Source organism: Poecilia reticulata, chromosome 20, assembly GCF_904066995.2.
Source record: "Poecilia reticulata chromosome 20, P_reticulata-male-v2, whole genome shotgun sequence".
NCBI lineage: Eukaryota > Metazoa > Chordata > Actinopteri > Cyprinodontiformes > Poeciliidae > Poecilia > Poecilia reticulata.
Window position 1 is genome coordinate 2,406,107 of NC_088849.1, and position 24,298 is coordinate 2,430,404.

Sequence of the window (24,298 nt, forward strand, 5' to 3'; positions counted from 1 at the left end):
AAGGACTAAGGCCTGGACATATGGGTTGTGCTTTACCCCTGCACTCCTCATTTGTTATCTTAAATATGTTTCACAAAATATCAAGCTGCTGCCCCTGTGACCCGACCCCGGATGAAGCAGAAGAAAATGAATGGATGAATGGATGGATGTAAAATATTATGATTGTCTGCTTGTCATGTTATTATGTTAAACAGATAGGACAAATGTTATCATACACACTTATCCCTAGTGGGGTGTCCAGGGATGCTGGAGCCCATCTCCAGAGGTCAACAGATGAGAGGCAGGGTCACCTGAACAGGTCTCCAGTGTATGACAGGACAACATATTTGCTCCATATTTCATCATAATTTTAGAAAACCTACAGGAACTATTATTAAAAATACCTTATATTTCTAATATTATGGTAAAAATTCCATCCATCCATTTTCTTCCGCTTATCCGGGGTCGGGTCGCGGGGGCAGCAGCTTCAGAAGGGAGGCCCAGACTTCCCTCTCCCCAGCCACTTCTTCCAGCTCCTCCGGAGGAATCCCAAGGCGTTCCCAGGCTAGCCGAGAGACATAGTCCCTCCAGCGTGTCGTGGGTCTTCCCCGAGGCCTCCTCCCGGTGGGACGTGCCCGGAACTCCTCACCAGGGAGGCGTCCAGGAGGCATCCTGACCAGATGCCCGAGCCACCTCAACTGGCTCCTCTCGACATGGAGGAGCAGCGGCTCTACTCTGAGTCCCTCCTGGATGACTGAGCTTCTCACCCTATCTCTAAAGGAGAGCCCAGCCACCCTGCGGAGGAAACCCATTTCGGACGCTTGAACACGTGATCTCGTTCTTTCGGACATGACCCAAAGCTCATGACCATAGATGAAGGTGGGAAAATAGATCGACCGGTAAATCGAGAGCTTCGCTTTTTGGCTCAGCTCTCTTCACCACGACGGACCGGTACAACGCCCGCTTCACGGCAGACGCTGCCCCAATCCGCCTGTCGATCTCCCGCTCCCTTCTTCCCTCATTCGTGAACAAGATCCCCAGATACTTAAACTCCTCCACTTGAGGCAGGATGACCCCCCTGACCCGGAGAAGGCACTCTACCCTTTTCCGGCTCAAGACCATGGCCTCGGATTTGGAGGCACTGAGCCTCATCCCGGCCGCTTCACTCTCGGCTGCGAACCGCTCCAGTGAGAGCTGCAGATCACGTTCTGATGAAGCCAACAGGACCACATCATCCGCAAAAAGCAGAGATGCGATCCTAAGGCCACCAAAACGGATCCCCTCAACACCTCGGCTGCACCTAGAAATTCTGTCCATTAAAGTAATGAACAGAATCGGTGACAAAGGGCAGCATTGGCGGAGTCCAACTCTCACCGGAAACGAGCCCGACTTACTGCCGGCAATGCGGACCAGACTCTGACACCGGTCATACAGGGACCTGACAGCCCGTATCAAAGGGCCCGGTACCCCATACTCCCGGAGTACCCCCGACAAGGCCTCCCGAGGGACATGATCGAACGCCTTCTCCAAGTCCACAAAACACATGTAGACTGGTTGGGCGAACTCCCATTCACCCTCCAGGACCCTGCTGAAGGTGTAGAGCTGGTCCAGTTTTCCACGACCAGGACGAAAACCACACTGCTCTTCCTGAATCCGAGGTTCGACTATCCGACAGACCGTCCTCTCCAGGACCCCTGAATAGACCTTACCAGGGAGGCTTAAGAGTGTGATCCCCCTGTAATTGGAGCACACCCTCCGGTCCCCCTTTTTAAACAGGGGGACCACCACCCCAGTCTGCCAATCCAGCGGAACTGCCCCCGATGTCCATGCGATATTGCAGAGTCGCGTGAGCCAACACAACCCTGCAACATCCAGAGTCTTAAGGAACTCCAGGCGGATCTCATCCACCCCCGTGGTCCTGCCACCGAGGAGCTTTTTGACCACCTCAGCGAACTCGTCCCCAGAGATTGGAGAGCCCAACCCAGAGTCCCCAGGCTCAGCTTCCTCAACAGAAAGCATGTTGGTGGGATTGAGGTGGTCTTCGAAGTATTCCGCCCACTGGCCCACAACGTCCCGAGTTGAGGTCAGCAGCACACCATCCCCACTATAAACAGTGTTGGTGCTGCACTGCTTCCCCCTCCTGAGACGCCGGATGGTGGACCAGAATCGCCTCGAAGCCGTACGGAAGTCTGTCTCCATGGCCTCTCCAAACTCCTCCCACGCCTGAGTTTTTGCCTCAGCGACAACCCGAGCCGCATGCCGTTTCGCCCGCTGGTACCCATCAGCTGCTTCTGGAGTCCCACAGGCCAAAAAGGCCCGATAGGACTCCTTCTTCAGCTTGACAGCATCCCTCACCGAAGGTGTCCACCAACGGGTTCGAGGGTTGCCGCCGCAAAAGGCACCAACAACCTTGCGGCCGTAGCTCCGATAGGCCGCCTCGGCAATGGAGGCACGGAACATGGTCCACTCAGACTCAATGTCCCCAACCTCCCCGGAACGTGTTCGAAGTTCTGCCGGAGATGAGAGTTATAATAATAATAATAATACATTTTATTTCAATGGCGCCTTTCTGGCACTCAAGGACACCGTACAAGAGTAAAAAATAGTGACAGAAACAAATAAAATTTAACAATTAAAAATAGATAGAAATAAATAAAACAAAACAATGCATCTATATAAAATCTATGTAAAATCAGGCAAACCAATTGTGTCATGTGGAAAAGGCAGATCTAAAAAGGTGTGTTTTGGGTTCAGTTTTAAAATTTGATAATGACTATGTTTCTAAGGTATGGTGGTAATGAGTTCCATAGTTGGAGAGCAGAGCGACTGAAAGCTCTGCTCCCCATGGTAGTGAGACGGGCAGAGGGGACAGTTGAAGCTCCGTCTCATAGGGGACTCCGACAGACGTTCCCAGCAGACCCTCACTACACGTTTGGGCCTGCCAGGTCTGACCGGCTTCCTCCCCCACCACCGGAGCCAACTCACCACCAGGTAGTGGTCAGTGGACAGCTCCACACTTCTCTTCACCGGAGTGTCCAAGACTGCCGCAAATCCGATGAAACGATGACAAAGTCAATCATTGAACTGCGGCCTAGGGCGTCCTGGTGCCAAGTGCACATATGGACGCCCTTATGCTTGAACATGGTGTTCGTGATGGACAATCCGTGACGAGCACAGAAGTCCAACAACAGAACACCACTCGAGTTCAGATCGGGGGGGGGGTGTTCCTCCCAACCACGCCTCTCCAGGTCTCACTGTCATTGCCCACGTGAGCGTTGAAGTCCCCCGGTAGAACAAGGGAGTCCCCAGGAGGGGCACTCTCCAGTACCCCCTCTAAGGACTCCAAGAAGGGTGGGTAATCTGAACTGCTATTCGGTCTGTAAGCACAAACAACAGTCAGAACCTGTCCCCCCACCTGTAGGCGGAGGGAGGCTACCCTCTCGTTCGCCGGGGTGAACCCCAACGTATAGGCGCCCAGATGGGGGGAAACAAGTATGCCCACTCCAGCCCGGTGCCTCTCACCGTGGGCAACTCCAGAGTGGAAGTACGTCCAGCCCCTCTCAAGGAGACTGGTTCCAGAACCAGAGCCATGTGTCGAGGTGAGGCCGACTATTTCTAGCAGGAACCTCTCAGCCTCGCACACTAGCTCTGGCTCCTTCCCCACCAGAGAGGTGACGTTCCACGTCCCAAGAGCCAGCTTCTGTAGCCGAGGATCAGACTGCCAGGATCCCCTCCCTCGGCTGCCGCCAACAGCACAATGCACCCGATCCCTTTGGCCCCTCCGACAGGTGGTGAGCCCATCGAAAGGGGGACCCACGTCTCCTCTTTGGGCTGAGCCTGGCCGGGCTCCGTGGGTAAAAGCCCGGCCACCAGGCGCTCGCCATCGTGCCCCATCTCCAGGCCTGGCTCCAGATTGGGGCCCTGGTGACCCGCGTCCGGGTGAGGGAACGCCAGATCCAAAGTTTGTGTCCATCATAAGGGGTCTTCGGGCTGCGCTTTGTCTGGATCCTCACCTAGGACCTGTCTACCTTGGGTGACCCTACCAGGGGCATAAAGCCCCAGACAGCATAGCTCCTAGGATCATTGGGACACTCAAACCCCTCCACCACGATAAGGTGGCAGCCCAAGGAGAGGATGGTAAAAATTGTGTGATAAAATAAACTTGTTGCAAAATTCAGTCATTAGTATTTCTTCAACTTTTATATATGACAGGTGGTATAGTTGCTCATAATCTCGCTTTGGACACCAAAATGGCAAACGCTGGTTCTGATTTCACACAGCCCTTGTGAAAATGTCAAAATAGTGAATATTTTGTGAATATTCTATGCTTAATACTAAATGAAGGCATTTTGTGTTTATATAGTTTTGTCCCACATTAAAAGCTTAACCCTGATCAAAGCATTTGGATCTCCTCCAGGCTCCTCCAGCTGCATCGCTCAGTCGTCAGTCCAGACAACGAGATGCCTGATGAACTACTGTTTGGTCGGACTGGATATTTGTTTGCTCTGCTGTATGTTAATAAAGAAATTGGGGCTGATGCTGTGGATGAGGCAACAATTACCAAGGTGAGCCCCACTCACTACTGACAGTCAATGGCTTAACATCAAGTCTGAAGAACAGTAGTGGAGAGGTTATGATTTGCACTTATCTTGCACCCACACGTCTGTGTTTCACTCGTATGGGTGCATGCATATATATATATATATATATATATATATATAGCAGTAAGTACCCTTACTGCCTAACTACGGCAGTAAGGGTCCTACCGTAGTAAGGGGGTACGGCAGGGTACTGCGTACCCCTAAAAGATTTAGTGGGGGTACGCAGTACCTGCAAGAGAGGGGAGCGGCTGTCAGCTGTAAAGAATCAGTGGATTCACTGTGCAGCCGCGAGTGCGCCCACTAATTATCCGTGACTGATTAGTTTTTCTAGAACAATCTAAAACACAACTTAATCAGTTAATAAATAACTTTTTTCCCATTTCATATTGTTTTTGAACTGTTCGTGCTTTGCCAGAGCATGTCGATCGTGGAAGATTTTGAGTCGATCTCGGCATTAGGTGGCAAACTGAACGCCGCCAGTTTGCTGAGACCAGCACATCCTCCTCTGGCTGGCTTAAAATGTTAGAAATTTTATTAAACAACAACAACAAAAATCAACAAAATGTGTTCAAATTAATGACCCAACAACAATAATAATCTCAGTGATTATTGTTTCTACAAGGTGTTGCGCAATTCTGTGCGTTTCGGTTCCAACTCCTAGCAGAGCAGGAGTTTAAAATGAACTAATCAACCACTGCTGTGTTCAGGGGAGGGGAGCACTTATTAATAATCACAAATTAAATATTAAGCCTCCAAACCTAATATCGTATCGGACTGAATGTTATGTTTTTTTTAACCTCTGGTCGGCTTGTGGAGCGCAGGAGGTTGCCATGGCAACGGGTGACGGAGACAGAGAGTAAAAATGTGTGAGTGGTTTAGAGTTGATCACCTGTTCAGTAGGGGTGTAGTGATACAATAATTTCATGATACGATATACGATATTCTGGTCACTATACGATATGTATCACAATATTTGTTGAGCGATACAATTCGGTACGATTCAGTGCATTTTTACGATTTTCTGAAAGATTTTAGAAGGACAGTGATTTTAGTGACATTTTGTGTTCCATAGACTTGAATTTACTTAAATGAAAACTGATTAAAAGCACCAACTACACAATACCTGACTCTGATTGGACAATCTAGCAGTCTGCAGCTGGACAAAATGAGTCAAAGATGCAGTTAGAAAATTAGTTTCTGTCATTTAATTCATGTGGATTTGACATAAAACTCACATAATTATTGCGGCTTCTACCGCAATAATTATGTGAAATTAAATTAATTGTCTAATATTTAAAAAATAGTTTGGTGCTGTCGGACTCAGAGTCTGAGAGGCTTTTCCTTTATCAAACAGACTTTTTTTTTGCCTCTTATTTAGTGGAAATATTGATGATGAGATTTTTTCCAAAATAATAACCTTTTTCAACCTTTATAGCTCCACTGTTGAAAATGAGGCTTTAACATTCACAAATGACATTAAAATAAAATCCAGTCCAACATCTGGTTTGAGGTGATTCCTCTGGAAACTGTTGGAGGAAAAATATCCCAACTTCAGAAGATGTGCTTTTAACTCATCAGTGGAACCAATATAACCAGTTTAAAAGCTGAAATGAATGGTTTTATGCCAGACATGGAAAACTGGGATGCACTCCATGCCATGATGTTCAGAATTTAAGTCAAGGTGTCAACATTGCAGCCAGTGGGCTGAAGAAAATACAGCTTTATTCTGTAGCAATTCAAGGGCTACCCAGCTTTTATATATATATATATTTATATATATATCTATATATATATATACTTGTTATTGCGCAGCACCTCCCTCCCCTTCTCTCTCACTCTACTTCCCCTTCTCAGAGGAGGGAGATGTGCAGCCAGCTCTCCATCTAACGGGTAATTTGAGTTTTCTAAATCTGATGGGATTTTACCCTGTTCAGAACTGAGTAAACTCTTTTTAAAACCCATTCTAGTCTTGGGTCTAAATGGCCGTTTTGGTCTAATTTTGAATTTACCCTTATATTTTCACCTTAAAAACTATTTACCTTACCTTGTTTGGTATCATTATTTTCAGAACATCCTAAACTTTGTGATTTTACAGTGTTTGTTTCCTTTTGACAAAATTTATTATCACATTGGAGCAAAAAACACACACAGAAACAAAATCCGAGTAGAAAAAATATTGATATTTTTACTATAAAACTCAAAAAATATTGAACAAACCATTTTTACAGTCTAACATGAACATTTTTTAGGTAAATTTGAAGAATTTTTGTACAAACTTAGTAAAAAACAAATTAGTAGTCATATTTTCACCATATTGTGGGTAATTTCCCAGGCGTTTTTTTACAACTATTTACAAAATATGTCAATATTTCCATCACAAATTTTCTCCAACATCACAATGTCTCAACCCTCCCCCCCCTCCACTTTCAACTATTTACAATATTTACAAAATGGGTGCCACAAGACAAACAAATTACTTGTGCCATTGTGCAAAGCAGTTTCTGTCCATCAGAAGGCACAGTGGCACATCACAGCCCTCACATTTCCAGGGAGTGTCCTTCCTGACATTGTTCACCTGGAGGCAGTGTCTGCACTGCAGTCTGCCATTTCTGGCATTTTGCTGAGCACTAATGGGCACAGGAATGTGTTCAGCTGCCTTTCTCTTTGGAACACCTGCCATGTCCACACTACAAAGCTGACTGGCCATCTCCACATTGAAGTCTTTGTGCGTCATGGGCTTCACTCCTTTGGCTCACCAACCTAGAGATGGAAATTAGCATGTAATCTGGTTCCGTGTGCATCTACTCCGATTATAATAATTTACTGTACATATCCCATGCCAAACAAAGAAATAAAACAAGAACAAAACAAAACAAACCTCATCGTCAAGCTCAAACTCCGAGTCCGAGCCATCTGGCAGCGCGCCTTCGTCCTCTTCACATTCATACATGTACTTCAGGGCTTGCTCCGCAGTCATGTAGCGACTCATTTTGACACACTAAACACACTAAAAAACGTCTACAAACACTGCACACACACACTAGCACACTAACTAACACACGTACGGTCGAAAAATCTACTACAAAACACTACTTCCAAAAAAATCTAATCCAAAACACCACTAGCTAAATCCGAAATGTCAACTACGCGCCGTTCTCTACCGCCACAAAACTCTCTCCCGCGCTGCTGTTCCGATCGCAAATCATAATGCTTTCTGATTGGTTGCTTCAGAAATGTGGTGAGTTTGCAGGAACTCGGAAAAATGGCTTTCATGATGCATTCGTTCACTTTTTGGTCATAAAACATCCACTGATTGCACTCAACGTGCGTAAAATGCGCTTTACGCTATGGCGAAAATGATCGATCATATTCCTGGTTTTATTTGGAAGTAAATATAAAACAAAATCAATATAAAAACACTACTTTTATAAAGTTTGAAGTCTCTACTGTCCAACAGAACTGAAATGCACACTTCTCATGCCGTGTTTTTTTTATACGGAAGCCTTTTAAATGCATGACGTCATGCCCGCCACAGGGCGGGCGTCGACTAGAACAGAACAGGCTGGCGTCGAGAAAGACTAGCCTGGTTTCTAACGACCTCCCCCTCCAGATGTCCCACCCTTTTTCACCCTGTGAATTAGCCAGATTGAGCAGCCTGCAATAAGCTAGTTTCACAGAGCACACCTGTTAACGGTCGCTCTTTCTCTTTATTACAACGTGCACTTGTTACTGAACCAGGTTGGTTTTAGTGACTCGGGCGAGTCCCAAGGGTGTTGTTTTAGTTTTGGCTAAAAGCAACCTATAAAACATTTTCTACTTTTTCCTCCCAGAATCAAACTTCATAGCTATTTTACAACCATCAAAGAACTTGAGGTGACTCATTAATTGAATGTCCACAACATCTTTTAGATTTTCTTAATGCTAATTATTTTATTAGTAAGGCCATTTTGCAAGGGTCAGTACAGCTTAATTCAGTAGCAGAAATAATCAAATAAGTAAAATCAATAATCTAGACTATCTTTCCCTAATGCTGACACTGAGAACTAAAAAAGGAAAACTTTCAGAGAGACGGACAGAGTTTGGCATTTTGAACCCCAGAACTGGCCTGATGATGAAGAAGGTGTTGCAGCAGCAGGAGGTTCCCAGTACAGGAAGAGTACTGACTTAGAACGGCAGGTCTCGGGCCTCAGGGTAACTTCCTCATGTGCGTAGCGGTCCTCAGCTTCTTGTCTTGCAGCTCTGTAGCTCCCTTCTCCTCGTCTCACGATCTTCCTGGTCCCACTGAAGGAACACACCAGTTCTTCCTCTTTGCCTTTGTTCTTTGCCTTTGTCTTTATCTTTGTCTTTATCTTCATCTTTGCCTTGGTCTTTGTCTTTGGGGGTCTAAACCCAGCTGTTGAGAGAAGTGCGATTTGAAGCCACATGTTGCGGGGCTAACGGGTTGGTCCCCATGTGCAGGACAGTCTCCAGTTCTGTGGTCCCGGCTCTTCTTCAGCTGCAGAGTTCTTTGTCCATCTCCATCTTGGCTCGAAGCTGCCTGAAGGATCCAACCAACGATTCCTCTTTTGCACCCACCTTATAAAGGGTTTATCCACCCTTTTGGTGCGTTTACATTGGCTAGCTTTGTTGCTGTGCCTGTCTCATTGGCTGACTGCTTGGACAGATGATCTCATATCCATCACCTTGGAGAAGTTATGTCCTGATGTCTGTTCTCTTTTCTTAGAAAAGTTGAAGTTCAGCAATAAGGCCTTGGTCACCTCCGCTCTCCTATCAGTTCCTCTTTTCCCCTGACCTTTCACCTACCATCTACCTCCTACACAACATCAGTGACCTTTAATTACAGTTACAACATTTTACACTTTTTCAAGTTCAATGTCAAAATCACATTTATAACCTTTTAGTTTCTCTGATTTAACATTCATTTATAATGTTATAATAACCACAACTTATTAGTTACTCTTATTATAATCATAATGTGAGTTATTACAGACACTTCTGACAAGAAACCAAGAATACCCATTATTCTAATTATCTGATACCAAGTTACAGTTACTTGTTTCACCTTTAACTACTTCCACAAGTGTGAGAGTAAGTGTAAATATTCTTATAATCAAACCAACATCAACTACTGGTTAAACCAATATTAATTATTGGCATAATTATAAGTCATTATTTTAAGTATTTTACTCTGGGTTTTATCCAATCTCTCAAAATGTTTAGATTTTATTCTTTAAAAACCTTTAATGCTTTAAAATAAGGAATGGTCTGACTTATTTTTAGACTGATGCAAGATAGAAACTTCCCCTTTTCTTCAGGAAACCAGCTCTTCCTGTTTCATGACTCTCTTTCTGCCTGACTATGATTTTTCATGATTAAATAGAAAAAAGTAGAATTAAAGCAAAGTTTGCAGGACACAATAACAACACACACAACCAGATTCATTTTATTACCGTCTGACTCTACTGTTGGGTCTTGATGTCACCTGTGTAATTAATTCTAAGGTAATTTTATTTATTATTACTATTAAACTAAAATCTCCAGCATGGGGAAGTGGGATGAGCTCGACTTTTCTCGACAATATATATATATACTAGAGATGTGCCGATCGATCGGCCATCGATCATAATCGGCCGATTTCAGTGAAAATGTGTATGATCGGTGATCGCCGATCACGGTCTCTTGTTGCCGATCACACAAACCGATCACCTGCTTCTCATTTCACAGCCTGCCTGTGCAGCTGGTCTCCTCTTTCCTTCACACTGTGCAAGCGCGCAGCAACAAATACTAAGCGATGTGTAACTATAGAGCACTGAGTGACTGGGGAAGTTTCCGTGCTGCGACGGAAAATTGAAGCACGTGGGGTGAAGCACGTCAAAATGCATCAACATGACGAATCTAATATGGCATAAGAACAATGGCATACTTGACGGAGTTTGGCTACATCAAGGCTCCCTGCAGTAAAAATGACGATCAGATAGCAGGTAAAGCAGCGCACAGCTACAAACACTCACCCGGATTAGCATGATGGTCAGAAAGCTAAACAAATAACCCGCAAAACTATTTAAGTCTTCGAGCTGCGGTGTAAGACGCTGGTTCTGCTCTCGGTGTTGAACCGCTGCTACGCGATACAGGTAGTAATATTTCACAGACGGAACGCCGCTTCTGCTCCACCTGGTAGTGACTCTCACACCGAACCTCTGCTTAAAGCTGCAGCATCTAACTTAAAAAAAATAATTTTACATACGTATTAAAACTTTCGCTGTCCTAACATGAGACAGATAATCTCTGAAAAAAGAATCGATCTCCTCCCAGTTCTGCATAATTACTCCGCTCAGTCAGAAACAGCCAATCAGGACTAGCAGTAATCAGCTAGCTGCCATGCTATCAGGAAGTTTTCATTCAGTAACTCATGATTGTTTATTGTAATGGATCCTGTATTTGCCTTTGAATGTTAAGTTTTATACTTGAATCTTTTGGCAATGTTGAGAGGTTTTATTTTGATTTTTTGCATTATTTCGCCTCTTCAGAGCCTTCATATGTTTTCAGTCTGTTAAAGATAGTATTATTGATAGCAGTACAATTTACACAATGCCTGTTTTATTTTGTTTTTTTCTTGGAAAAAGCTATTTAAAAGCTTTTATCTAAATTAAGGTGAATTCATGGTTCCTTATTCCACGTAGTGCTTATGATTAAAAAGATAATAATTATGTGATCGGTATCGGTGATCGGCCCTCCTGGGTGATCGGTATCGGCAGAAAAAAACCTGATCGGCACAACTCTAATATATATATACACAATGCGTGTGGATGAGATATACTTGGCTCATTGCTTTGATTGTCCATCGTCTCCTAACTGTAGGTGGTGACGGCCATCGTGGAATCAGGAAAGAACATGTCAGTTGAGGAGAAGAAGACGGATCGCTGCCCTCTCCTCTATGAATGGCATAAGAAGCAGTATGTTGGTGCTGCCCATGGTCTTACTGGCATCTTTTACATTCTGATGCAGGTAGGAGAAACCCCCAACCATAGCTGCTCAGCTGGTTCAGTTGTACACTTTCAAAAAATCTATAAATTATAAGGTAAAATCTGAAAGTAGTTGACCTGCTCACAAGTCAACAGGTCAGGTGTAGTTTAGTGAAGGGAGTTAGACATTGAGACCATTTCCATATTGTTTGAATGAACCAGTAGTATTGTTCTTGGTTAATCAGAAACTTTAGTCTGTTAGTAAAGCTCTGAGAATTCTCTGAAGTACTGGTCCTGATGCATTCTAGTCTGCTGAAGGGACTTCTGGTTTTATTGGAAGTCGGAAGAGGGGAACAGTAATGGTAAATAATCACATGTTGAAAAGACTCATTAGGACTTTGACAAAACCTTTTTAATCTTGTTTTGCTTTTTCAACAAATCAGTGCACAAATATTACAGTAGGCATTTCATAGAACCACTACCACAAACTGCTTGCCAAATATTTTTATTTATAAGAGTTTGAGACATTTTTGGAACATTAACAGAAATCATAATCTTGCTTAATTTGATTCATAATAATATGGTCTATATGCAACATCTGAAGGATTAAAAGATAATTTCTTCACGTGAAGTAATTTGTATTTATCAAAACTATCACACTTTCACAATATGATGTAAATATTTAATGGGTTTGCTTGAACATTTACAACTAATCCATAATGGCCATTGCCCAGGTCTTGCTGAATGGCTGCTTTTCCCTCAGTAGAATGATACATAATTTCCTTTATGGTGAGCTTATTTTATGTTTTTGATTAAATTAATATTTTACTAGTTTTTAGAAAGTTCCCTTAGCAAAGGCACATTTTAGAAATGGGTAACAGGAGGACACATTTCCCATAACTTTAGGTTTCACAAGTCAATTAGGTCTATATCTGCCATTACAAGTTCCCGTTCTGTTATCTTCCTGTGTAACCATGGAGATAGATGAGCAGTGATTTGAGTGTTTCTCTGTCCAGCCCGGAGCCAGGCTCCACTCAACCATGCTGGTGGAGCTGGTCCGCCCCAGCATTGACTACGTCCGCCACAAGAGGTTTCGATCCGGGAACTTCCCATCGTCGCTAAGCAACGAGAGTGACCGGCTGGTACACTGGTGTCACGGAGCTCCGGGTGTCATCCACATGCTCATTATGGCCTACAAGGTGAGCCGCTCTGTCTATGGACCTTACCACAGGGTCCGCCTTTCATTGGCTAATGCCCATTTTACGTCACAGCGCAGTTATCACATGGGTTACCGGCTCACAAACTCATGATAATGTACATTGTGGACTACCACAGAAAGTTTTTGCGTCAGGACTCGAAAGAAAATGGTTCTCCCTCAGTGGGGTATCTGTACAGGCGATGTCAGGTATCCTGATCGTGTTTGTGGAACTAAAATTCACAGATTTCCAAAATCTGAAACGGAAAGCCTTGCTTGGTTGGATTAAAGCTTGTGCACGACCGCATTTGCAGCTCAACCGTCGTAGGATCAATAAGAACAAAGGATTGTCTGCTGGCGTAAGTATTATTGCTTTGCTTTCTTTGTGTTTAGTGAATGAAAAAAATTAAGTCAATAATAAACACATCCATTATGAAAACCTTTTAGCCAAGTACAGCATAATGTCAGTACCGATACAACTTCTACAACCTGAAGCCTGTCTGTTACAGCTTTACGTTAGCTGAACAGATCAATATGCAATGTGTACCGTATCTGACATACATTAAAGATTTTATTTCACCTGAAAAGGCCTTTTACTAAACTGTAATCGTGTTAGCCACGCTAGCACCGAGTACCGAGTATCAGGTCTAGGCACACTGATACATTTGCAAACAACAGAAATCAGTCATTTCAAAAGTAACTCTCTAAACCATGAATGCCCGACTTATCTTACAAGAACAGTAGGCATCAGTGATCTTGTTCAGCTATATTTATGCTGAGGGTGTGAGGATCTACTGTTTTCCTCATCGATCGGTAGCATTTAGCTGTGACTCGCACAATGTTGGAGGCATCCCGTGGCTCAAACACCTTGATGTCGTCCAAAAAAGATGATATGAACTTGTTGGTTCCTCTGTCCATTGTCGTCGCTGATATTTTTTGAAAATCCGGCAGAAATCCAACACTAATCGATTCAGAAATACTCTGTAGAGAGTCAGTTGAAATGAAATATGCCATGTTTAGACATAGAAACTAAGTCCTGCGAGGCTTCGTTTGTGAGCAATGCAGTCACATGGGACTGTCGAGGGGCGTTTCTGGGCATAGCTTGGTAAGGTCCATCGCAAGCACCCTGACTCCTCATTGCTCTGTAAGAACAGTGTTGCATGCAGCGTCATTTCATTAATTTTAACTTCTGAAGCTTCATCAGGCACTTTTACAGCTGAGACTGAGTTCTGTCTGACTGTAGACTGAGCCTGTTATCAGGAGTGCTCTGCAGGCTGCTGTCTGCTTGTTGGTCTGTTCTGGCAGTCTCACACCGTCCACTAATGTGAAGCGTTGTCCAGCACAGAACAGAGGGAAACGCTCAATAGGAGACCATATTTCCCAGAATGCTTCGCCTGCTACATCAGCACAGCTCCAGCTTTTGTTTTACTATGTGCAGGATTGAAGCCACTTTAGCAGCTGTTGTTGGCACCAGTATGATTTAATAACAAACTGTAATTATGAATCGGAAGTGGAATGATTAGTTCCCAAACATTTGTGTATTCATTTCATTGTGTGAACAACATCATATGTTCACTGATGATATGATTCCCTGTCAACTTAACATTTTTACTAAAACACAGTGGGCAGCAGGTGGACTGCCCTGGCGCACAGACCACCAGGCTCAGCAGGTTTTCTGTCAAGACAAATCCAGGTTTATAGAATCATGGCAGACAAGGTTATTTCTGCACAATTCAACTGACTGGAAGTTGTCAAGGAATCCAGTATGATTCTGATAAAGCATAGAGCAGCAGGGGAGAGAAACAGTTTCCTGTTAACAGAAAGGTGGCTCCAAAAGACCGTGACTCAGAATTACCAGCTTGGTCACCTGGGTTTTTAGGAGGGAGATAAGCAGACACATGGGGAGAAAAGAATCATTAGGCTCAAGGGCGTAAATCCCATCTCATTATTGGGGGGGACCATAAACAGGGAAATTTTTTAAGAGCAATTTTGGGGGTGTCGGCAAAGTTACATAAAATGTAACATAAAATGTGGCTTAAATTTTTTGTGTGTGTGTTCAAGCTGCACCACCAAAAATAACTAGTAAGTAGCAATGAATAACAAAAGTGTTTTTCTCAGTAAACAACCTGCTGAGACCCATAGAAGTCAAACTAAGATTCAAATGTTGCTTAGATATGAGTTTGGTTCAACGTCACCAATCTAATCTCTACTATATCTTTACAAAAATTTAAGACTATTAATAAAAACAAGTTTTAATAAGTAACTCCACTTAATAAAATTCCTCATACATATTGATTTATTGCAGTCAATAAAAGTCATGTGTTATGTAAATGATAACTGAAGTTGCTTTAAACTTTTATTTTTTACTTTGGGGGGCCATGGGGGGCAGATATGAGGGAGGTTCATGTCCTGGATGGCTGAGAACCTATAAATATGTAGAAATTGAATATTTGGGAAGTATAACTTAAATTTAAAGGTCAGCACCAGAGTTTTCTAGAAAAATATTCAGATTTTATTTTGTGGTTTTAAAGGCTCAACGTTGAAGATGGTAAGAAGTAAAGGCATACTTTATTTTGTTTGCCCCTCTGCTCTCGGTTCCCATACAGAGCTGTCGGCTAGTGGTAATGCTAAGCCCCTACCTCCCGTTTCAAACTCTTATATTATATTATATTATATTATATTATATTATATTATATTATATTATATTATATTTAGAGAGCTAAATATAAATGAAATATTGGCTACCTTCGACAGAAAAAGGAGCTAAGTCTACAAAAGCAATGTAACAGTTTAGCTAGTTTTGATTTCCAAGGCATAACAAGGTAGTTTATCATATGTAATTCAACCAAAGTAATTAAGTAACAAACTGCAGTCTGATTTTTGTTAATGTGCTTCTTTCTATTGAGCAGTGAAAATAAATAAAACGTGTTACATGTCTTTTGTTTTAAGTATTTACTTACTGGAGGGTTTTTTTGTTAGTGCAGCAGAGCTACAGCAACAGAGCTACAGCAACAGCTGTCCTCACTTCACCGGCTCCAACGGAGCCTGTGCCATTCAGCGCTGCTGTCGCTCCACCTATACTTTGGACTGAACCATTGTTCTAACTAAAGTGGGGGGAACCTAAAAATTTTGCATTATTTTTTTTCTTAGATGAATGGCAGACTTACTTTGTTCTTTGTTTCTATTGCCTTTTTTATATTAATATTGTTTAAATACAAGGGTTTCTTTCATGATGTCTTTGTGGGGGACAATTCTAGACTTTTCCGAGATTGGGGGGTCCGGACACCTCCGATCCCACAGTCTATATGACGTAAAGCAGCTCTGAGGACAGTGTGTGTAAAGCTGGGTGATAAGATAACTATCATAAGACAAAAACTGAAACCAAGAAAAGATGCAGACCCATACATCTTTCACATATTGTTCCTACCACATTGAAGCTTTTACTTTCAAGTTTAAAATTAATATTATTTCTGACTGTTACCTGCTGTGTTTTGTACAGCAAACATGCAAAAACAGTAAAAAATCCTTTGACAGAATCCTGAGTTTTTAACGCTGCCATTCTTTCCTCATCATCTCAGGATCACTGTTTAGGACTGCAGAGGAAACCTTTTTCACAGTATTCTAATTTTGTGAAACACTGAATGTTTGGTTTTTATTACCTATCAACCATAATCAGAATTACAAGAAACCAAGTCTGTCTGATGATTCAGGATGAACTCCTGTTCCTTCTCCCTGACTGTGTCCTGCAGATGTTCAAAGAGGAGAAATACCTGAAGGATGCAGTAGACTGTGCTGAGGTCATCTGGCAGCGGGGCTTGCTAAGGAAAGGCTACGGTATCTGCCATGGGACCGCTGGCAATGGCTATGCCTTCTTAACCCTATATAAGCTCACACAGGAGAAAAAGTATATGTATCGAGCATGCAAGGTAAGGCAGGAACTTAGCTAAGCTTCACCATGGTGACTGGGTTTGGACCGGCTCTTGACCTGGTGGTGTGATTGCTTTTTTTCCAGTTTGCTGAGTGGTGCTTGGACTATGGGACTCATGGCTGTCGCATCCCAGACAGACCATACTCTTTGTTTGAAGGTACAACATCTATCTACTTGTGTTTTTACCTCACAAACTGCTTTGGTGTTGTTCCTCCAGGGCCAGGATCAAGTTTCCCCCAGTGTACTATTAACCTGATGGGCCACCAGGCTTTACTTGCCCCCTGATCAAGCCAAGTGTGGTTTAAATAGTTTTTTTATAAACAAGTAAAGATGGATTATAAGTTTATAGTTAACTCGTTGAACTGTGTGTAAGGAGGCTGGCATCAATTGCTCCATCGCTGCACCTGCTCGTTGGCCTCATGCTATTATTTTGAAATTATGATGCCTGCTCCTCTGAATTTTTGTAACTTTTAAAATTTTAAATCATATAAATGTGGTGGGCCACTGGTGGACTCTCCTGGTGCCCCTACCAGCATTCTCAGCAGGGTTTCTGGGGGAATCCCTGCAGGATCATGTTTTCCTAACCACTGTCATAGACACTTGGTCTATTTTACTTTTCTGATCCAACAAAGTCCAGTTAGCCAGCTGCCTCAATAGCCGCTGCCTTTCAGTTTGCCTGAACTTCAGTACTGAAAAGGTAACAGAGCAGGAAAAGTCCTGCCTGTAAAATGAAATCCCTACCCAGACCATGTGATATGTCACTCTTACTTGTTTTTCAATAGGATCAGTTGTCAGGGAGTAACTCTTGCATAAACCAACCAGATGGACAGTGTGTTAGGGTGCTTCATGTTTCCTGAGAGAGACAATGAGCTTCTTGGCTACAGATCAGTAACTTTGTTACATTTCTGGCAGTCTACAGCCACCTACCAGGGAGTGTTAGTGCACTTAGAGACTGCCCACAGTCTTTATGGATTTGGGTATTTCATTTTTCAGCAGGACTTAGAGACTCCCAACACTGCCAAGAGTACCAATAACTTGCTTTAATGGTCATGGATTTACTCTGGCTGATTAGCCAGCAAACTGATCTTGCTTTGGCTCGTCAACAATGTAGACATGCCAAAGCAACTTGTTTCCTTAACACCTCAATGCATCAGCAGTCTGACCGGCTCACCTGTTTTCTACTGAGCACTGCTCCTTCAATAATTTTGCTGATGAACGTAAGTTCAGAGATTGACCTGTAATTATGCAGTAGTGATTTGTCCAGATTGTTCTTTTCTGATCAGATACAATGACAGGAAGAACTCTGGGCGAGATGTGAAGACAGGTGGAACTTCACTGCTTATAAGCAGAGTGAGAAGTGATGATGATGATGATGATGATGATGATGATGCGTTTCTTTTCTCAGGTATGGCAGGAACCATCCACTATCTGTCAGAGATGGCCAACCCTGAAGCCTCCAGCTTCCCTGCCTTTGAGCTTTAACCCTCCAACTGATGAGGCTGAGGATCGGGGGGACAGCAGGAGATGGGGATGGCGTGATCAGGGAGGTGTCAGTATTTGGACAACTTTGTTGTTGCTTTGGACAGAACAGTCCTGCTGGCAGCTGAATTTCAGTGAAATCAGTTTGTTTCTGGTTTTAACAGCATGATGAATGTTGTTGCTTAGGAGGAGGCAGGGGTTTCGGGGGGAGGAAAGGGTATAGAAGGTGGGTTTCCTGTTACAGATTATTATTCTGTGGATCAGCAACAGGAAGGATTCTGAAAACCTGTATGTCGCTCTTCCCTTTCATCCGGTGGTGTTTTGGACTCCATGAAGAACCTTCTCACTCAGAACGATTCATTGTCATCTGACAGAGCCTTCTCCACCCCATCCCACCTCTCCCCCATCGCACAGAGAATGAGGTGTGATACTGTTCTGGTGTTAAAATGTCTCTGCATGTTCATTATTGCAGCACTTGGTGTCTCATGTTCTGTTTGTAGTGTTTAAAAGGATCCATTCAGTTCTCCATGTGTGTCAAAATGTGCTAAAGTGTCATCTTTGATTTCATAATTGTAAACAATATATGTGGATTGAAGAATCAATGCGAGTGCTTTTTCCTGTGCATGCTGCTCTGATCCTGCGGTGGGAACTAGTTCCCCATCATGCCAGGCTGAAGAGTGGCTGGATATCATTTGAAGCTTTTTCTTGTTTGGTATGTCTGCAGCCTGACTGCACCTCGGTGGTGTTTCAATGTAAGCTGCTGTTGCAGCTCTGACACAGTGTTTAATGTCACACAGCTGGGAGGAACTTCAGAATGCTCCAATATCTGCCTCATATCAATATGCTTCTGAAAAACAAAACATGTCGTTATTTCAGGGCAGACTCCAGTTTTCCTTGAGGTCTGACCAATTCCAATTTAGTCAGATTCAGATATTTTTCCTAAGGACTATAATGCAAAAAAAGAAGACAAAAGTATGGAACATGACAAAGATGAATGAATTAGATTATGCAGTAGTTATTATGCTCTGCTTTATCATTGTTATTTAACAAAAAGTGCATCAAATTCCTTGCTGATGGGGTTATGGAATGACAATGTGAGGATATCTTATTTTTAATGAATACATGTCCAATCATAAATAAAGTTGGTTAGGAAAAATATGGCCAGTTCTAATCGCTGATTGATTGATACATCTCTAAGTCTGTAATAGATTTGTCTTATTCCCTAAAGTTCATATTAATAGAAATTCATTGTATTTATCAAGATAAATACAATGAACACCAAACGTTATATTTGTGAGGAATTCAACTTGTGGATTTGATCCCACCATAATGATTAGACCAGTTTTACATGAAGTGCTGAAAAGCATCTTAGATCTTTGGAGCCAAATAAGAAAAGCAGAAATAACTTTACGCTGTATTCCTCTAGCTTCCACTTGTGGCTAATTGATTTGGTAACTATTCACTTAATTGGTTTCAGGAGCTACCTACCAGATCAGTCTGCACTTGAGCAACTTTGGTGTCTTGGTTTGCAGTGTGAAAACATGCAGCTGCACAAATCCTGATAGAACTTGAATGTGCATTAAATGCTGAGATTTTAAGAGGAATCTCATTGCATTGGGGAAATTCACACTTCTCACACTTCTCTCCTAAGCTTAATGTGTTGGTTAACTTTTTTTTTTTTAAAGTTGCATTAGACATGTAAAGTTTTGGATTTCGTTTGTGAAGTTTGATATTTTGTATAATTGGTCATACACACACTTAACTGATGCGTCTATGATATATTTTTGTCTAGACATAATGAGATAAACAATGACACACAGCTTCACTGTCTTGATATATAAAAAAGTATGCCTTGAGATAAATCGATTGTTTTGAGATATTCAAACTTCTTTATTTATATTCTTCCTATTTTGTTTTAGATGTCTGTAAACATCTAAAACAAAATTATTTCATATTGCGTTATGCTCCAACATATGCCTCATATCCATATGCTTCTAAAAAACAAAACAAACATCAAGTACATCTATGCATGAAATGATCAGTCTTACCTTGTTTATTTTTTTTGTTTGTTTTGTTTTTTTACAATGATGGTTAGGATTTAATCACTTTATATGTAGTGATGTCCAGACGCACCATTGCTCTGACTATGGGGTTTTTGAAGTCAGGAGAAGTTAAGCTCCCAAACTTGAGTCCTTCCAGGATTCCAGTTCCTTCTTTTGTTTCAGCCTGAATGCACAAATACTAGAATAATCAACAATGGATGTTGAGTTTAAGGAAATTCAGGAGTCACAATCAACATTAATCAGAAGTGATGTTTATTTACATATTTCCATTCATATAGCAAATCTGAAACTGGAAGCCTGAAAGCAGATAGTGGAGAGAGGGATAAATAGAAAGAACACAAGCGACCAACGGGTTATCTACCGCTTCCTGCTGCTTTTGCATAGTTCCGATAGAAATACAACTGCACTTTCTAAGATTATAGACCCTTTTCACAGTGACGTCAGACAATGGCTGCCATAACTCGAAGAGGTGTATCTTTACTTCCGGTGTGATTTTGCCTCGGGAAACCTGATTGAAAAAGTCACGTATACTAATTATATCCTTAAGACACTAATAACAACAGCATTTAAGTGTTAGATAGCCGTTATTACTCATTGTCAAGCCATCTTTCTCTGTGTATAAAATAATTTTGCTATAGTTTTGCTATTTTTTTGCTATAGTTTCTGTGGATACCTATTTGAAATACCACAATATTAGGAATGTGTGGAAAAACTACACGGCCAGTCGATCTTTTTAAACATTTCATTTTTAATCCCAAGGCTCTTTAACATTTATGTCGGCTTTCAGGGATTAATCTTTGCTTTGAGATCTATTTCAATCTTCCTTTGACGAGTTTCAACCTCTGACGCAACACATAAGTCAGAACAAGGTCTGCGTAATTTACATGTTTTGATGGTTTTGAAGATGAACTTAAAAAAAGGCAACATACCATATTATACCAATAAAGTCTTTCTAATTAGTTATTCCCGAGATCTTAATGGTTGTTTTACGGAATCGGATAGTATTTTTGAAAAGATTTGTAGTTCTTTAAGCTTATCGCATTGTTTACTTCCTGGTTCGGTAAAGGGGTCCTAAAAAGCCACGCCCACAGAAACATCAGTCTTTTCCAGCTGCCACCACCAGTTGATTTTGCCGCCCGTTGATCTATAACACCGGCTCCTCAAATGGATTAACACAACGTTGCATTCTCTTTAGTTTTATCTAGTCTGTAATGGAGACTTGAATTTAACGCGCCATTTCAACCAAAGGTTTTGAATGCGCTTCCTAACCAGACGCTCCAAAGCGTTATTTAACAATATGAGGTGTTGTTTAATTTATTTTTAAAATTGTATTTTCATACATTTATGCTAGGGCTGCCCAAGTCTAGTTTTCCAGAGCTACCATCTGCAACTTTAGATGTGTTCCTTTTCTAACACACCTGGATCATTGACTCATTATAAGCCTCTACAGAACTGAGTTGCTACTGATGAGGCAAGTCAACCTTTTGTCTGGGGTGTGATTTAGCAGGGATGCATCTAAAAGTTGCAGTCTGAAGGACTGCACCTGGGCACTTCTGATTTGTACCGTCAATGTGGCCCGTTGAGGGTGGTCAATATGCTGAAGTGGCCCTCGGTGAAATTGAGTTTGACATCCCTGTTTTAAAACAACGGAAACAATTTCGGTATTCTGATTATTGAAATTTAAAAGTGATGAGGGATTTCTTTATTTAAATTGGTTCATTTTTCAGAGGGTTACAAAGTATTGTGATTTTAGTAATTACATGTTTATAAGAGCGATTTTTTTTTGTTGTCCTTCCATGGAAGCGTGCAGCCTTCAAACGGAAATAAAACACTTTTTAATATAAGTTGCTGCTTGACATGATCACAGAACTGCCACAACATATGTACAAAAATATAGCTCATCACATTTCTCCAATGAAATGTTATCTATCGATCTATCGATCGATACTTTTTGTCCCAGACGAGCCCCCAATTGTTACGACTGGCTCAATGTCATAACAAAACGGGAGACCATGCAGGGGTTAAAGTGTAGAAAAATGAATATTTATTAAAAACAGCAATGGATTGTGGATATCAGTGTTGTAATGCAAATGCTTGGATGTGTTGTATGAGTGCATATGGAAGTGTTGAAGTGCCAAAACAAAGACAAACGCAAATGTGCAAAAAGGAGGGGAGCTGCTGCCTGGCAACAAACCACCACAAGCGTCAAGCGGCAGAGTGGACGCTGAAGGTGACCCAGAAGATGGAGACAGCCAGGTTTAAGTACTCTGCACTCCCAATCAACCTGATCAGCAGCACCTGTAAAGGGGAGGAGCACAAGGACAGACAAAAGCAACACCTGCAGCCCAGCCCTTAAGGCCCAGGGCCGTAACATCCTATGAATATGGCAACACTTAAAACAAGCAATGCTATTTTTGAAGGTTGAAATGTGTTACTTAATTTAAGCATTTCTTTAACTATTATTAAGAGGATAACTTAAATAACAGATGTTATTGATATATTGATCCTCTATTGGCTTAGTATATTAAAAAAAAAACCCTGATCTTCAGCTTCAATGAGCAGCCTTTTTTTTTTTTTTTAAAGAAAAAACATTATGATGATGCACAATCTTAAAGAATCTTTCTTGCTCTCCTCATCACCTGTGGATGCTGCTGTGTTCCCTGCCTGAGGTCCTTGGCTGTTCAGTGCATCACCTCCAACATAGAGAAGGGCAGCGGTACCAATAGAACCTCACCTGCCTATCAGATGGTTTCCCAGAACCAAAAGACGACCGTGGAACTCCAGCTTTCCAGAGTTTAAGAGCAGTACTAGTATCTAGTGACAAAAATATATGCTTTTCTTCACTTTAAAGTTCTTTATATAATCCATTGATTTCGCTTTTTGTTGTGATTTTTCTGTTGCAGAATGAAGTCCAATCCTTTCTGGGTGTGCCAGGATGTGAGACTGTGGGCGCCTTCCACGACTGGTGGACCAATTTACAGCTGAAACGCCACTGAAGCCTCGCGGGCCTGTCGGGGTTTCCCATCGAGCTGCGCCGGCTCAACATCTGGACACACGCAGAAACTGATTTGACGTTGATAGGTCTTGCTATAGAGAGACTGATATGATTAGATTTTATTACTATTATTACATTTTACTTAGAAAGCAGTTTTACTTGTTTTCTCATCATAGTTCATTCATACTATATTTTTACTGTGCTGCCTTGATCCTGATTTATTGGTTTGCTGTTTAATGTTCGTTGTGTCATGATCCGTGTTTCTATGTGTTTATTTTCTAGTTTCTGTGTGATTCTGTTCCCTGTTAGTCCTGTCTCTGCGTCTTTCCCCGTTGATTGTCTCCCAGGTGTGTCTCGTTCCCGTGATTGCCCCGTGTGTATTTAGTCTCCCCTGTTGTCTGTGTTCTTCGTCGGGTCCTTGTCAACTGAATGTCGATTGATGTCACCTGTCTACGTGCTGCCAGTTTTTCCTCGTGCTGTTTCCCTGTTGTTCCTTGTTGAGTTCTTGTCATTAAATTCATCATTTTCCGTCACAACCTGGGCCTAAGCGTCATCTCCTCACCTACCACCACACCGCCTCCTGACAGAAGGACCCGACCAAACTAACGGTGAGGAAGCTATGGCCCATGAGGCGTGGATCCAGCAGCAGTTGGAGTTGGCACAACGGGATCTATATAAGGATGTAGAGATCCTGCCTTCTCCGCTGCTGCTGGAGGAATTGGGCCTACCCTCGGACCTAGACTTGCCCAGGAGACGGAAGCCGCGGCGGAGGTCTAAGGGCGGAGCAGCTCCTTCCAGCCCGAACCTGTGGCTGGGATCGCGGCTGATACGTTGCCCGCCCGAATATGGACCCCGCCGTTTCTGCCTTCCGGAGCCGCCGGAGGTCCCGGTCCCAAGACATCCAGGTCACCAACGCGACGACAAGCAGAGTCCCTGGTGGGGAGCACGTATGGCGTACTGCCCCCCAGGTGTGGGACCACGTCGCCACGAGCGCCCTGAGCCGCTGGAGGTCCCGGCCCCTGGGCGCTGGAATCACCAGCGCTCTGAGCCGCCGGAGGTCCCGGCCACTGGGCGCTGGCGTCACCATCGCTCTGGG

The 24,298-nt window shown here is 42.7% G+C and overlaps 1 protein-coding gene across 4 annotated transcripts in view; it reads left to right on the forward strand.

The window, feature by feature from the left end:
• The window catches only part of lancl2 (LanC lantibiotic synthetase component C-like 2 (bacterial)), a 59,100-nt gene extending 35,655 nt beyond the window's left edge, over window positions 1–23,445 (forward strand). The window contains exons 5-12 of one of the 4 annotated variants that reach the window (XR_014085244.1): window positions 4,397–4,544; window positions 11,439–11,585; window positions 12,559–12,741; window positions 16,487–16,663; window positions 16,750–16,822; window positions 18,071–18,370; window positions 18,481–18,566; window positions 23,111–23,445. Coding sequence is in view for 1 of the 4 variants with exons in the window: in XM_081601336.1 (XP_081457462.1) it covers window positions 4,397–4,544; window positions 11,439–11,585; window positions 12,559–12,741; window positions 16,487–16,663; window positions 16,750–16,822; window positions 18,071–18,147 (805 nt within the window). In the remaining 3 variants the exon portion in view is untranslated. Of the gene's footprint in view, window positions 1–4,396; window positions 4,545–11,438; window positions 11,586–12,558; window positions 12,742–16,486; window positions 16,664–16,749; window positions 16,823–18,070; window positions 21,906–23,110 lie in introns of those variants that run through there. The other 3 variants (XR_014085243.1, XR_014085242.1, XM_081601336.1) reach the window with 3 other exon arrangements.
• Window positions 23,446–24,298: the final 853 nt, after the last annotated feature.